Genomic DNA, 16,511 nt, shown 5'->3' with positions numbered 1-16,511 from the left:
GACTCTGGGACTGGTCAGAAAAAAAACAGAGGTGGGCAGTGTATGACATTGTGTCGTGGTATGAAAGAAAGCTGTACAGGACTGGCTTCTGTTGGTCCTTCATGACCCCCTGGCTGGGGTCCGAGAGATGGTGCAACACAGTGGCTAGAGACGTTATCAGATATGGCTCAGAATAGAAGCCAGTGGCGATCTTGCTGTAACCTTTTTTTACTTTCTTCATAAACAGTGGTTGTATCTTCCTTAACTGAAAGATTTCTTCCGATTGTATCTTTCCGTCTCCCCCATTATTATTATTATTACTACACTATGTTACACTAATCTGGTGGTTATTGTTCTTTTTTTTCTTTTATGCTCCTTACCTTCTTTTTTCTCTCTTCCCACTCTCATTGTTTTGTGTGGCGCATATATATTTGGTGCCCCCTTGTACCAATATTTATGTGTTCAAATAATTAAATAATGTTATATTCCGTGAGGTAAATAGTTTAATCAAGATGTTTTTTTCATAGTCGTTTTAAAGGAAATTCCTATAACAAGTGGGGGTCGATGCACAACATCATCAGAAGTAATTTATTAAACAAACAATTTATTCAACTGAATAAGACTGAAAGAAGAAAGAACACCGATTAGGAACAAAAATTCAACATTGGAAAAAGACAAAAAAGGAATCACAGACTATTTTGATTGATTCATGGAAAAAGACATTAACAACAGTATATACATGAAAGTAAAAATCAGTTCCCAGAACAGAGTGGGTTGGAGAATGCCGGTCGGCGACCTATGCTCCACTGGGAGTAACAGGCGTAAGTAAGTACGTAAGTAGATATCAATTGAAGGACACATTTGAATATGTAAAATGTAATGATTAAAATTTAGTCCTTTGATGTTATTTCCAACAAAAGAAAGCACCATATCTGATTGTAACATTAGAATTACATACTATTTATATACAAGCACTTTGCAGCGTGAAAAACAGATTAGTAATTACAAAAAATACTTAAAAAGGGGATGTCTCAATCATATCGCAAACGAATGACTATCTTCTTTACAGTTGACTGGTGTGATTAGACCTTTACCATTTTGCCCTAATTTATCACCAGGTTTCCAACCAAGTTTTTGCAATAAACGATGACCTTTATTGGTCTACAAAACAAAACAAAAGTAATCCAAAGTACATTGTTATGGAATATTATTTTAAAGGTAGAGAAAGAATAAACAGGTCTCAAAAAGCATTTATGTTTACAATGCTACTGTAATCTTTAATCGATCAAATAGTTATCACTATTTGGGGAACTGGTTGCGATTGTTCAGTTTTTCGTCTATATAAACAGATTGTCATTAGCTAAACAAGCACAGAGAACTAAAAAGCATTACTGGATGATATTTCTGTCATACCATGGGACTCATCAGCAGTGCGCATCGCGGTGGAGATCAATCGCTGGTACACTTATTAACAAATAGTGACTACAAATACTAGGCTTTCTAATGTCGGAATACGATGCCTACTTGGACGGACGATATCGTCTGTTGTGGGAGTCGGTTAGAGAAATGTAAGGGCGGTCAAACCAGAACGTGGCATCAGTTCAAGAAGTCATTACCATTTTGACTGAGTCATGTTAACAGGTGTGGACAACATGGTTGGTGTCAATGTGATTATCATAACCAGTGGTTAGGGACTTTAAGTGACGTAGCTCAGGTTTGTTTGTAATGACGCAGGTCCATCCATTAACTGTCTTACCCCAAATTCTAGTTTCCTCATAGTCTTGTTTATGTTCATATCCCACTAATTTCTATTTTCTTCTTAAATGACATATTCGATGCTTAATCTTTTCTACTACTATTGATATTGCAACTACCTCTATTATTGTAGGGTTTGATCTGACAATTTCATCTCTGTGTGCTAATGGGGTATGTCAACTTGAACTGATGTACATACATACAAGGTTATACATTGTGATTGACTAAGTGGGCAATTACCGATTAGCGTACAAAGTATGCACTTGGTAAGCGAATATCCGAACAATGTCGTGAATGGCTATCTGCGTCTTTTCTTTTCTTATTTTAAATCCAATAATGAAGGAAGTTTAGAGACTAAGAAGCAGTTGGGAACTGTTTGTTTAAGATTCTTTTGAGTACAAAACTGATCACTATTTGCAAGTTTTGAATTTCCGAAATTTAACAGAAAGAAAATAAAAGTGAAATTTACCTCGTTTAATGGTTTAGCATTGGACACTTCTGCTTTCCAATTGTCAATACATGGACGTTGATTGTTCACACAGGGAGTATGTACTTTTTTATTATGATCAGAGTCAAATTCATCAGAATCCCGTAATGACTCATTGTCACTAATCATCCATGGAGGTGTAGGCATTTGACGGTTAGATTTATCAGTCTGAGGAAAAATATCACAGAGAGAATTATATTTATAAGCTGATTTTGTCAGTCAATCAGCTACAACGTAGGACCAGGCACACATGTGCATTGGTCCAAGTTGCCATACCTGGTCTTGTATCGGGAAATAATGATACTTTATTCATTAGTAATTGATAACAAGAAACTAGCTGAGGTATGTTAAATAAAATTAGCATAAACATTGTTATCTGATATAATAGGAAACTATTATAACGAGACGAATATCGAGAAACCTGTAATTCGTAGATCTATCCTATGAAGAATTATTGTCAAGGTGTTTATTGTATAACTCTAATAGATATCTTTGGTATGGCACATAAGGTATTATTGTACACTTTACTTTTCTCAATTCACTGTTAATTAATTATTAAGTTGCTCCTTAACTTATGGTGTAGTCATGCATATAGTGCATTTTATCATTTATGATGGTGTGTGATTAAGAAATTAATACGGATAGTATGAATGGAATTATCCAATCAAATAGAATAAAACAGAGAAGAGATGTACTTGCTAACTTTATTATCTGATTAGACACTGGGGTGGATGTAACTTGTGGTCTAATAGGAGTTAAGATTTGAAAAAAACTGATTACACGGCGTTTCGTGCTAGTTGGTACTCGTCAGCGACGTGTACCTGCAATGTTGAGAAAACCAATGTGCTCCAAGGGATTAGAACCCAAGTCACCTAGCTTCACAGTCTGTTATGTTATCATAGAACTATTCAGATCACGACTGACCTCCTGTAGAACAGAGATATTTACAACTGAATAATCACTGAGTACTGGCCAATGTCAGGTTGATATTTATCGGATTCCATTAATCGAAGTAACTGAGTACTTTTAGCCACTTAACATCTCAACATAGTACGAGCTATGTTCAGTTAATTCGACTTATGGCCCATATTTTAACTTCATCAATGAAAATCAATCAGCACTAAAGGAAAAATAAACATAATATTCGTCACAAACAATTCAATTTACCGAAGTCAACATTATCGAAGAAATATTCACGACTGAAGAACATCTGGGATTTAAAACAACTGTCAATCAACACCAGTCAGGATTTTCAATACAAATGTCAACACAGTATGGAGCGGAAACTTGGAAAATGATGAAAGCCCTCATCTAGATGATACAGGTATCTATTAACAGTTGTCTACGCAAAATAGTACAGATTCGTTGGCCTAACACTATCAGCAACAATCTACTGTGGGAGAGAACAAACCAGATCCCAGCGGAGGAAGAAATCAAGAAGAATCACTGGAAGTGGATAGGACACATATTGAGGAAAGCACCCAACTGCGTCGCGAGGCTAGCCCTCACATGGAATCCTCAACCACAAAGGAAGAGAGAAAGACCAAATAACAAATTACACTGAGAAATTAAGACAGATATGAAAAGAATGAACAACAATTGGATAAGATTAGAAATAAAGGACCAGGACAGAATGGGTTGGAGTATGTTAACCGGCGGTCTATGCTCTGTTGGGAGTAACAGACTTGAGTAAGTAGTTTAAGAATTTTAATGGGTTATTACTTTGATTTTTATCACTTTTTGATAATTCGATTGAAAATCTAGAAATTTTCAGATTTTACCATTTTCCCTGTATCTCTCTCTAACACTCTCATAACAAAAGTCAGTCAGTCAAAAGACGGAGGTTGGTTATGAGTACAATGGTCTTGAGTGCTGTTATAGGTATGAAGACGGTTATCACTTCCCGGTTGCCCACACCGTGGAAGGGTTCTTCTGGAGGTACCTGAAAAGGAAATTGGATTAGAGGTGGTTTTAGTGACCTGAGAGCGTGGCCGCAATGCTCAAGAGACAACCGCTTGAGGTCGGTCACACAACCATTTTGTGAGTAGTTTTCGTGTTAGCTCCGTACTTATTGAAATCTTACCGCCAGAGACGGATGTCTGTGGGATAAGGCGAGGTGTGCATTTTTAGGGTCGATCTTTTCTAACCCCACCATCCCTTGTGCGAAGGCAGGGTCACTGTTATACCGGTTGTCTGAAGGAAACACCATACTGCTGTCATACCTCTGTACAGTCAGCAGTACGACTTCTCTCTCGAACCTTGGGTTCGCTGCTTTTAGTCTTACCGCTTTTCGACCGACCTGTCTGGCATGGTAGGATATTGAGGAACGATTGTTCCAGCTAGTATAGCTGGATTGGTTCATCACGATGGGCAAGCCTAGCCACCACATCAAGGTAGCAACAACGTTCGGGTCTCATAACAAAAAGTATAGTAATAATAATAAAATAACAAACAAACATAATTATTGTAAATCAAAATTTACCTTACATATTGAATAATTTTGTATATAAAATTGATTTAATTTAGATGGAAGAAATTTAATTGAATTTTGTTGGATAGATTTTGAATCCTCTTTCATTTTATGATTATTAGATGTATTGCGTTTTTTTAAATTAGGATATCGTTTTGAATTAGATAAATTCATTGCTTTTGTATAATTTAATTTTGCTCTGGTACTTAATAATGGCCAAGTTCCCTTATTAAGATTATAAGGAAAAAAGCAAAACATAATCAAACAAATGAACATAATCATAATTTATATAAATATAGATAAATTGAAGAGATGATTGTTAGGCTAAGGAATAATATTCCTTCAAGAGTGCGGAGAGTCAACTCTCACTCTCGAAATGTTCTCACATGGCCAAGTGCATACAACCACTGCCAGGGAAGTCATACTCACTGCCTTCTCTCGGTGCGGGTGTTGTCTACGAAATTGAGAGGATGAAAAGCGTATGACAGGCGCTTTAATCGGGCTGGTGGGCACAGAGAGGAGGTCACTCTCCAAGCCTTTGACTTACAGGTCTAATCCATGAGGTAGTGGAGTAACGTTAGGAGATGTAGTTTCATAGTAGCCAGTGAACAAAAATAGGTTCATACTCTATTTTTTTTCCTTCAGGATCCCATAACCCATGTAGATCGTTGGTTGGGAATCTCGGTTGTCCCACTCCAAGTAAATCCTCCATATTCATACAAAGTTACTTTGTTATAGATTTTAAGAGCCAATAATAATATACATGAAAACTACATCACAAATTAGTATCGTCTGGAAAACTATCAGAAACTAAAGAGAACTGAAAAGATGTTTCACTCTAATATGCAACCAATCTCTTGCTACTAATCTTTACAACTTGCATTGATTATTTTCTATCCGTCTCGGTACTTCCATGTGGAAAAACAATTAAAGAAAAAAGAATGGAGAGATAAAATACCTGATCTTACATGTAAAAGATTAGCCAGTTCCGGATCAACAGGTTCATCTAGAGTTGAATTAGTTGAATCATCTAACTGATATTTTGAATTGAACGGATCAACAACTGTTTTACAACGATTGTTATCTGTTATGGTAGATGGTGATTTGATGATTTTTTGAATAGTTTTCTTATTACGACAAGTCACATTCATCATATGAGTATCACAAGTGTTCTGATGTTCCGGTATAGAGGTGAATCGATGTTTGTATACAATGAAACCTTCGAAATATGAAAAATAACATTACAACTGTAAATAATTAACCACTAAATATAGACTGGGGAGTCTGAGGAAACGTTAATTCAAACTGGATCATTGTTGATTCATAATGGTGGAGTTTAAAAGAATATATAGGATGAAACAATCATTCACTAATAGCTAGTTTCCAAAGATTAATCAGATGTGAAATGATTCTTGTATTTAAAAATAGATAATCTTGGAATACATAAAAGAAACACTTTTGTGTATGATAAACACAGAGAAATATTTAGTTACGTTAAGTCAACATTAAGGTATAGTTGGACAATAAATAGCGAATTACAGCTGAATTTATTATTTCAAGACAAACTAAATATAGACTTGTAAGCAAAGATGGATGGTGACTAGCAGTGAAATCCATGATGCGCGTTTCATCCTATTTGGGACTCGTCAAAAGGATGTACCTGCATCTTACTGTTGATGTTCACTCCGGGACTCGAACCCAATACCGTTCGTTTCAAACGCCACCGCGTTATCCATTTAGCTACTGAGTCCTGATAGCCACTAGCTTGTGCTCCAAATCACGTACACTAACAGATATGCAATATAGTACTATTTCAGCACAAGATAAAAGAAAACTATCATAGCACATAACCACTAAATTTTATGCTATAATACAGTTGATAGCATCTGTCAATGTGGCTGCCAGGGTCAGTGTTATTGATTTGTTTGACTACATTAAAGATTCATGTACTAGTTATTCATCTACCTATTTTAATTTGTCTTGTTAAAATTAGCTCAGTTCGTTGTCGTTTGTTATATCACAAGTGTCAACAGATGGTGAGGAAATATTTAATAGAGAACATATCTTGAGATTCTGTACTATTGATACGAATTTTAAGTAAGTATTCTGACTTGCAGTTGTAATAAATCCCGTATCGTGCGACTAACTTGTTTTAACATCACCAAGTGGTAAAAGAATTACAGGGATCATCTTATGTATCTCGCATATTGATCAGACCTAATATACTTATGGAAACATTTTATTATCATTATAATTGTTAGAGGTCATCCAGCGAGAGTTGGACGTCAATATTATATATTTTAACGTAAAAATGGCATAATTCAGTTTAAAGAGTCATGTTAAACACCAGAAACGGTATTTACGTAGGGAAAAAAGATCATTTCAGAATTTGACCAGTATAATATACTGTTAAATGTAGCCAAATTAAACAACATAGGTCTTTTAAGATTGTTTTGATTACTGAATAATACAACTACTTTAGTAATAATAATAATAATAATAATAATAATAATAATAATAATAATAATCCCCCTCATATAACCTTAGAACGGTTGACCAATATCACGTGCCAAGTCAACAATCAAAATCCCAATTTTAATTTGGTCCATTTCGCGTCTCGTTTTTCCTCGATAGTCTAGTGTATCCAAACCCGCCAATCACACTCCTGACAAGAACTATTAATCTTGAGCCAACAGCTAAGTTCTAATAAACCCATCACAAGCTGCTCTCTATGCCCTGCCTTGGGTCAACAAGCAATTTCCACTATAATTATTTCTCAACAGAAATGGTTTATATACAGACATGCAGGAACGTATCACATCACGAAATGAAAAGTAACAATTATACCTGAACAAGCCAAAAGTGGCTCTAAATGAGAGAAAAGGTGAGTAATGGAGTGGTAACAAATTAGGAATAGTAAGTCGTATGACTAGCTAATGCGTCAACAGAAAACTTATGATAAACAGAATACATAGACACAGTAATGTAGCTGCTTAATAACCATACAATAAGGATATATGTTCAGTTTGGGGTTATGGTGATAGTGGCATTTCAATAAAATCATGAACCGATAAATGTTAGACCACCAGTGAAAATCTGGAAGCACTGGACGGCCGTTTCGTATCAGTGAACATCCACGATCCCGCACGTGAGACTCGAACCCAGGACCCGTCTCACGCGCGAACGCTTAGCCTCTAAATCACTAATCCAGAACCCAATAATGTACAAATCTAACTTCAATCAATCCGCGATATTGAAAACTGCCGGGGATTCCCATACTAGGGAGAAAGCCATTCCAATATTTCCAGGTTTCCAATGGTTGTCTAACTTCGATCGATTCGTGATCTCAAATAAACTCAACAATCTCTACAAACTCATACTGATAACATTTTTATCATTTTGCCAATCCAGTCTTACTGTGTATTATTTCCAAGTGGAATGACACACTGTTAAACTAGTAGTGCACAGTATCCTCGATGTTAAACCGTTTACGTATATTAAATAGTTAAATAATATCAAAATGTATAGAAGATTAACTGGGTAAATAAGGCTGTAGAAATTAACTTGATAAAATATATTTGAATATACCTTTCGAACGTTTCTCATCGGATGATTCTTCAGTTGACAATGATGAACTAGACGAAGAATGTGAGCCATTTTTGATACAACTTTTATGACAGATATGTCTAATAGAGGAATAAATGATAAATAATAGCAACGATAACATTTTTTCAGTAACAATAAATTTTTTATGAGGTTCCATACATGAATTGTAGATATCTATGGATACTCAATGACGGTGTTAGTGAATACTTATTAATAATTGATTTATTCAATAATATATGTTCTCTATAAAATAAAATTTCTCGTTAAAGCCTGCGTAATAGCCATAAACTATGGCTGCATACATTGGATGACAACTCAAAGTCAGCCACAATGGTACGGTAGTATCCATTCGTCATATTCTACTGCATTTGAGGCTGAGTTATTTCATACTTTTTATTTGCCTGTGATGCTTTCTAGTTGCCTGAACTGAAGGAATTGGACAAGGATTTGAATCTGTGACCTGTTAGTTGAATGTTTACCATTTACACTACCATATCATCCAGGTTACTTGTGGTACTGTGTGATGTGGGATCGAACCCCGAGAGTGACATTACAAATGCGCCCCATAAACGGGTATCAACTAAGATAAAACGTCTAAGACTCTGGATTCTTATCGACTACGTCAAACTATCTAAGGGAGAGAGAGAGCAAAAGCAAAGAAATATGAAGAGTAACATGGATTCATTTTATGTGGCTAGGTTCTCATTAGCAGTTTACAACCTGTCATATTTTAAGATCTAAATTACCGTTAAGCTTACGAATTTGGGACAGTAAAATTGGATACTTATCATCATGGTGGAGTAATGAAAGTGAAGACACCCAGTGTTGGAAATAAATGTAATACCTAAGTGAAGATTCTGGATCATCAGACATAGTAACAAGGGATCATATAGCTAAGATAACTAATTGGTTACGTAATGAAGTAGTTGGACATAAATTAATTGCAATTAAGAATGATATGAGCTGAGATCAGTTAGCTAAAAATAAAACTATGAATTTAAAGGAAATGATACAGTCAAAGTAGGAGAAAAAATGCAAGAATGACGTAATGAGCTGACGATAAGGTCACCATGGTAAAGAAGGATTCGCAAGTGTCTCCTTTTAGATAAATAAATCCAACTTGAAGCGTTTGATAGTTATGGCTTCGGCAAATTTGAGAAGTATGTAAACACTACGATAATCTTGATTCTAAAATATTATAGGTTATAAGCAACTGATGAGAACCTAACGACATAAAATGAATTTATGTCATTCTACTTAATTCTCTGTTCTTGCTCTCCTTAAAATAATACAGGGAACTAAGCGTATGAAATTCTTTTAAATTTTGAATAAATATATATTTAAGTGAGAGATAAACACAATTGAATATTATACACTCGGCAACAATAGTAGAAAAATGTATATACTTACTCTCCATGTTTATCATCAGTAGTATCACTCTTATTTCGCGGTCTACACTTGCATTTCTTGTTACGACGACCACGGCGACAATGATTTGTATCAGATGATGACGAGGCTAACATACCACTGATAGTATTTCTTTTAGTTTGTTGATAACTAGATGAGATAACCGGTGATAACCTAGACGATGAATGTTCACAATATAATCCAGTTGTATTATGTAAGTGTATTGATGTTAATCGTGGAATTTTAATATTTATTGACAGGCCGTCCGATGAATCACCGCCACCACCGCCTCCCCCAGAAGCATGATACACAGTATCCATTGGTCTCCATAATTCATAAGAATGTTTATCGAGAATAGATGATTTACGTCTACTAATTCTTGTCAACGATCTACCACCTTTGAAACAGATTAAGTCACCATGATCTGCATCTTCAATGTCAGCATCATGTGACGAAGCATCACTCTCAGAATTATTATCTGATGATCCAGTGATTGAAAGCATTGACGATCCTGAAGAATAACGTCCCACGGCTTCAATATGATCGGAGCTTAGTGATTTATACAACATAGGATTTGAACAAGAAAAGGGTGGGATTGGTTTAGTTTGTAAATTTAAAGCATCTATCGATACGGATACATGCTGTAATGATTCCATGTTTGATGATGACGATGATAATAATAACGATGATGGTGGTGATTGCACAGGTTTCAAACAAACAGCCGTGGAATGTTCCAATTCCATGATTGTATCCAGTTCAATTTTATCCGGTTGCCATTTACGTTTTGAACCTGTTGTAATAGATTGGCTAAGATATAAGAAAATAGGCAGGAAATAAAGAGATATTAGGGAAAAAAATATTTTTCGTTAAAAATTGTTTTATAACGGTTGGCTGCATAGATCAAACATATCGACAATCAGTTAGATAAGTCATTCAATTATAGGAACCACAAGTCAGCATAGAGGATGGAGGACGTTGACAAAATGTACACGAAGAGTTAGTAATCTTTTTCCATTGCGAACTTGATGTCATTGAAAACGTTGTTGATCCGTTTGTAAGTGTTTTCCAGTTCACTCTTTTTGACGATGACGAATGTGTCGTCTATATAGCGAATCCAAATTTTTGTCTTGATTACTCTAGTGCTGCAAAGAATTCCAGTTTTGAGGCGTCGCTTGTATTTTAGTTTAATCCCTTTCGGAGTAGGTGTTCCTCCGTATTCGTTAGTGGTTGTTTCGACAGATTGATCACGCAGTTGTTTGTGTTTTCTCCCATGGGTGGTTTTGAGATCTTGATTAGTTTTTTCTTTAAGATGTTTCTTCTTTGTTCTCTGCGTCGTTTGCATGATATCTCGATGGCTGTTGACAAGATTTCCAAATGTTCTGACGTGAGTGTCCTTTGTAGCTTCATTTTTTGGTCCTCTCTGGCGTGTTGGTATTTGCGGATCCTGTAGTGTGCATCCGTTATTATTATTATTAATGGCTTTATTCATTAGGTGTACAGGAGTCAAACAACGAACTAGCATTCTTGGATATATTGGTCACTAGGACCGACACAAGAAAAATGGAAACTCAAGTGTATAGGAAACCGACCCATACGGATCAAATTCTCAACTACAATAGCAACAACCCAAAAGCTCACAAAATCAACTGCGTACACACTTTGTACAAGAGGGCGAGGACACACTGGCAGCACGAAAAAATGAAGAGCAATACCTGAAGGACGTATTTCAAAAGAACGGCTACCCAATCAACTTCATCAAAAAATACCAACTGCGCGCAGCATCAGAACTCAAGTCAAGCAGAGAAATCAACAAAAGGATCGCCCTACCATACATAAAAGGCATATCAGAAACCACAACGAGACTGTTGAAAACCTTCGGGATATGTGTGGCACACAAACCGACAAAATCACTACAATCAATCCTATGCAAACCAAAGGGTGAAATAACAAAGGAAAACAAATCAAACATCATCTACAAAATAAATTGTGCCGACTGCGAAACACACTACATCGGACAAAGCGGACGCCCCCTTCACCTTCGCCTACATGAACATCAATTAGCAGTCAAACGCCATGATATCTCCTCACTTATATCAATACACGTGGACAACTACGGACACTCATTCGATTGGAAAAATGTAGAAATCTTAGACAGAGGAAATTCCAAAAGCACCAGAGAATTTTTAGAAGCCTGGCACTCAGGTCAATCAGCAATCAACAAAAATCAAACCAGTGGGAGACACAACCGAAACAAAGAAGTAAACAATGACAAATTTAAGGTCAATAAGAACCAATCAACATCGAGGTGTACAGAGCAAGCTGTGAAACGCATATGGAGAAGTTCGAACACTTCACTTCTATCTGAAGTTTGTGCTGATGATGTCGTTCAGAAGAACCATGAAGCTCCACGACCAAACCATCCAGCTCACAGAACAAAAATCCATCAAAATCATCCACCTGAGCTACAAATCTTCTCCATCATCTCAAAATCATATGGTTAGTTATATTAGATGGAATGGGAAATAAAACGTGAGATATCTAAATCAGAAAAGGAAAGATTAAAGAATGATTTGACACGATAGTCAACTCAAGATTTTAAGATAGAGAACGAATGAAAGTGTGGCACTGAAGCTGGGGTTAGGCCACGGCATCCAACGTCTCTAACCTAATAGTCCACATCTACTAAGATGGCCCAAAGCAACAAGTAATGACTTAGTAAACTTGTGAAATAATACCATTTTTATAGTATGAAAAGCATAATGACAAAATCTTAACTGCTTTTTATCCGTATTCATATCTCGAAGTGAGATACATTATCTATAAGACTATATTAGGAATCAGGAGTTGTCAGTGCATGGAAACCCAATACAACTACATTGTCATAAATTCAATTCTTTTTATCGTTTCCATTAAGCTCCCAAATTACCAAATAGTGTTCAGTCTGGATAGATAAAACTTGAATATCTGAAGACTACTCCATTCCGTTATGTTGCTTATAAAAAATCCAAATACTATGACGAGGACTTCACCAATGTATAGTCAGTCAGTCAGTCAGTAACAACGTAGAACTTCGTACGTACATACGTCAGTTCAAGTTGCCACACCACATTAGCACAGAGATGCAGTTGTCGATTCAAATCCCGTAGTGCTAGATATAGTAAAATTATAAGCTGTAATCAGAAAAATTAGGGTTTGAAGATGTTATTCAAGGAGTATAATACAGTGAAATAAATTTGGAAAGAGAAAAAAGAAAAGGACATGAAGAATTCAGAAGATTAGAATTTGGGAGAACACAAAGAGTGGATGCACCTGCGCCATTACAAGTGATTTAGAGCCATGTCATTCAGGGTCTCTAACCATCGATTGCTATCATCTCGCGGTCCACAACCAGGTAGTCTACACCTACCAACATGTCTCAGTCCACTTTTCAGTGACTTCATGAACTTGTACCATGTGGATTCATGTTAAAGTAATCAAGACATCTGAAAAATGAGAAAATGTAGGTGCCGGTCAAAAAACATGACGTACGCAGCTTGACTAACAGTTATTTGGTACGATAATGTAGATCTCTTTACAAGCTATAAAGTTAATACTGCCTTATACCTTGAAACCCGATCCATGTGTCGGGTAGCCAGAAGAATATAAGCGCTAGATATATGGTGCGAAATCTGATATTTTGGTTAAGTATATAAACGATAAATATATATGGACTGATAGGTCTGACATTTTAAGGAAACAGGGGTCCCTCAAAAATAATAAAATGAGTGGCATGACATTTCGACTGACTGTACAACATAAAGTAAAAAGAGGCTCACCGGTCGTTCAATATAGATTCTGATTCAGTTCTGTTCCTGGATTTTGCGTGTCTGGTACGAAAATGTCGATACTGTCTATCGGGATTAAGGCTTGCAGTCAAACGAGCAACTCCATGACTTAAACGTGAAATGGCACGTGCAGTAACAGGATCGTGACGAAGTAAACAATGATGGTTAGAATTTGGTGAATTCATGAATATGATCTAGTAATCCACGTGGTATTTATCAAGACCTAGGAAACGTAATAGGATTAAAAGTAATACAACGACAAACATTTAAAGATGGTGCAAACACACTATTACACATCTTTAGGCGATAAAATATACTATGCAGTTCAGACAGACAAAGTTATGCACAGAGCAATATAGAGGCATGTCAAATAACACTTTAACAATCAGTCAGTTACAAACAACGTATGGACGTATGTTCATTGCTTTAACATTTTACACTCTATCCAGATAATGGGACGAAGTTGGTCTGATGGATGGGAAAGAAGTTGGAACTACAGCAGAAATAATGATGGTAAGAACCAAAAGTCGAGAATGTGACTCCGAAAGACAGGAAAAAAGGTATGCAATAATATTAAAATATAGGGACTGGGAAAAGAAACTGAGCAACTCACTGGTACTACAAATAAATTTTAGCTATATCATCCAACGTTTCCAGCCACAGGTCAAGATGATTGCGAAGACACTAACTAGGTAGTCAGCAGCTGGTAAATTTATGAGACGATGAGACAACAAGGTTTGGACATTCATAGATTTTTTCAAATTGCTACACAAGTACGTATTGTATGATTCGAGAGAAACAACTGTCATTTCATGTCTCCACATTTAAAATCAGTACAGTGAAGAGTGATCCGATGGAAAAGTTACACTAAAACAATGACTACAATAGTAACAAATAATTAAGAGACAAAAAGAGTGAAGATGGAATAGCACAACATACCACTATTCACGGAATAAGATGTAAGGAATAATATGGTCATTAAGAGTTACATTATGTAAAAACACTAATACACCTTACTCAATGTGCTGTTTGAAAAAATTATGAGGGATCAGCGACACAACGACAAAACAAGCTAAACTATCCCGATGTGTCCCAGCCCTGCTAACTAGAGGGAGAAGACCCGGTTCAGACGAAAGAGCATCACACAAGCACTCAGAAACAATAACAACAAGCACACAACGTAATCGCATATATGCAGCATAAAAATGTCCTTAAAAAACGTCACAAAGTATTATATTAAAAGAGGAAACGAACCGATGACATTTAGAGTACTTCCAACTGGGAAATACAATCTGAATGTGAAAATAGGCACATTTGAAGTAAAAACGAGAAATTAAAAATTCCATAATCAAAATACAAAAATAAGACGTTTTCAAGTGATTTTTGGGGATCTAGCATCCCGAACAACATGACTAAATTTTCAAATATTCATCCAAGTGTCCAGAGACAGATTTTTGATTATTTGGAGGATTCCTCTATAAAGTCCAATTCAAATCAAAATTAAGGAATTTTGTTCGCGAACTCCAATTCTGAATGTTGGTATGAGATTCTAGAGCTTGATGTATGTAAAAACAAGATTCTTATAGATACCACAGAGAATAGTCACTAATCAACGATACTACTATTTCGAATCACTGATTTACCAAGTTTGTTGATCATTAGAAGCATTTTAATATCAAATCTAAGACATCTACACAGTGAGTTTTGTAGAAAAATTGCCTTACTAACGGAATGGAAAATCATACATAATGTGCATGTGAATAATCACAAGTTGGGTATAAACTGCAACATTGGATGACTGGGGTCAAGGAAATTAAAATGGATTTCCGGACAAACAAATTTAAAGGGTCATAGATAGTAAAAGTGTTGACTTGTGTTTCGTTTACCGTTGCAGTTGACGACCGAAGTCTTAGAACAAAATATATCTAAGAAATGTCTCTGGAAATTCTAGATATACTTTAAGAAATGTTGTCTCCATCTTATCAGATATGATGAGTGTTATAATAGGAAATGTATGAGTGGAAAACGCTGCAGCTATACGAGTTAACTGAATTGTCCTGGTGCTATATATCAGTTCCGTCAAACGACGGCAACTCTTATTTTAAGATATAACACCCTGAGGTGCCCAACACAAAAAATGAAACTTTGATATTATTTACCAGTAAGGTTTCCCAGAAAAAAGCAATTACGGTGACAAAGGCAACAAGTAACAGGGTAGATATGTGATTTACAGCTCACTTTGATTAAAAGTAAGCATTCTGTATTGAGAAAAGGAAATAAACGATTTTTCGTAAATATACGAGAACTTCAAATGGTTCAAATGGTTGTGGACGGAATAGAAGAAGCTTTCGCTTAACAGGCTTCCGTGTCTAGTAGCAGGGGATGACCAAATCCTCCAGGCAGGAACCTAGGTATGTTAACAATAAAAAGGAAAAGAAATTGGTAATAATCCTACGTAGACTCGGAGTGCTAACACAAACCGCTAGAAACTTCAAAAACTTTTCAGTGGCTGAAATCTAGTCCCTACATGGAATGTTGCTGTGTGCAAAAAGCAATAAATTTGTGGAGGACCGATTATAATCAGTCTGTTGTGGTCAAAATACTATCCGAGAATAAAATCTCGTTACTGAAGCGTACATCATTCTGGTGAGATACTGGAGAATCCCACATGCATTAAGACGAAAGCAGACTTCTCTGTGGAAACACAGCTGATAAATAGGCAACGCTCCTAGGGTATCGTCCACTGTTGGGGATTGCGAGCACTTGAAGGTCAAACAGTCACAAAATGATTGGTGCATCACATCGACAATTCGTGAAAATTTTCAGAAGCGGTCAAATCAAGACATTTTTAGATTTGAATTGAGTTCAGCCACACCATGTCTGGTAACGTCCATTCCTCAAGTAACGAACACGATGCCATCGTGATGATGCATGATATAGGACGAATCTTCAATGATACTATGTTATCTCGAAGATTTACAAG

General features: G+C 36.1%; 1 protein-coding gene across 2 annotated transcripts; it reads right to left on the bottom strand.

The window, feature by feature from the left end:
• Positions 1–283: 283 nt before the first annotated feature.
• Positions 284–16,403, bottom strand: MS3_00006045 (uncharacterized protein). 2 transcript variants are annotated; one of them, XM_051214143.1, is made up of 8 exons: positions 14,142–16,403; positions 13,520–13,751; positions 9,708–10,511; positions 8,280–8,377; positions 5,660–5,910; positions 4,704–4,916; positions 2,204–2,389; positions 284–1,140 (listed from the first exon to the last, which is right to left on the bottom strand). In XM_051214143.1, the coding sequence occupies exons 2-8, from the start codon at positions 13,711–13,713 to the stop codon at positions 1,015–1,017; spliced, it is 1,872 nt and encodes a 623-aa protein (XP_051067277.1). In that variant the 5' UTR covers positions 13,714–13,751; positions 14,142–16,403; the 3' UTR covers positions 284–1,014. The 2 variants fall into 2 exon arrangements, with proteins under 2 accessions (XP_051067277.1, XP_051067278.1); XM_051214144.1 differs by having other exon boundaries at positions 284–10,511; positions 13,520–14,407; positions 15,767–16,403.
• Positions 16,404–16,511: the final 108 nt, after the last annotated feature.

Source organism: Schistosoma haematobium, chromosome 2, assembly GCF_000699445.3.
Source record: "Schistosoma haematobium chromosome 2, whole genome shotgun sequence".
Classification (NCBI taxonomy): Eukaryota; Metazoa; Platyhelminthes; class Trematoda; order Strigeidida; family Schistosomatidae; genus Schistosoma; species Schistosoma haematobium.
Note: the sequence above shows the minus strand (reverse complement) of the source record. Positions and strands in the feature narration are given on the sequence as shown.

What these genes read in the sequence shown, in the direction of transcription:
- MS3_00006045 (XM_051214143.1), bottom strand. Translation starts at nt 13,713, where the DNA reads ATGAATTCACCAAATTCTAACCATCATTGTTTACTTCGTCACGATCCT. An exon ending in ACTGATGATAAACATGGAGA is followed by an intron (nt 8,378 to 9,707) that starts GTAAGTATATAC and finishes TTCCTCTATTAG; the next exon opens with ACATATCTGTCATAAAAGTT. An exon ending in AACTGGCTAATCTTTTACAT is followed by an intron (nt 4,917 to 5,659) that starts GTAAGATCAGGT and finishes AATCTTAATAAG; the next exon opens with GGAACTTGGCCATTATTAAG.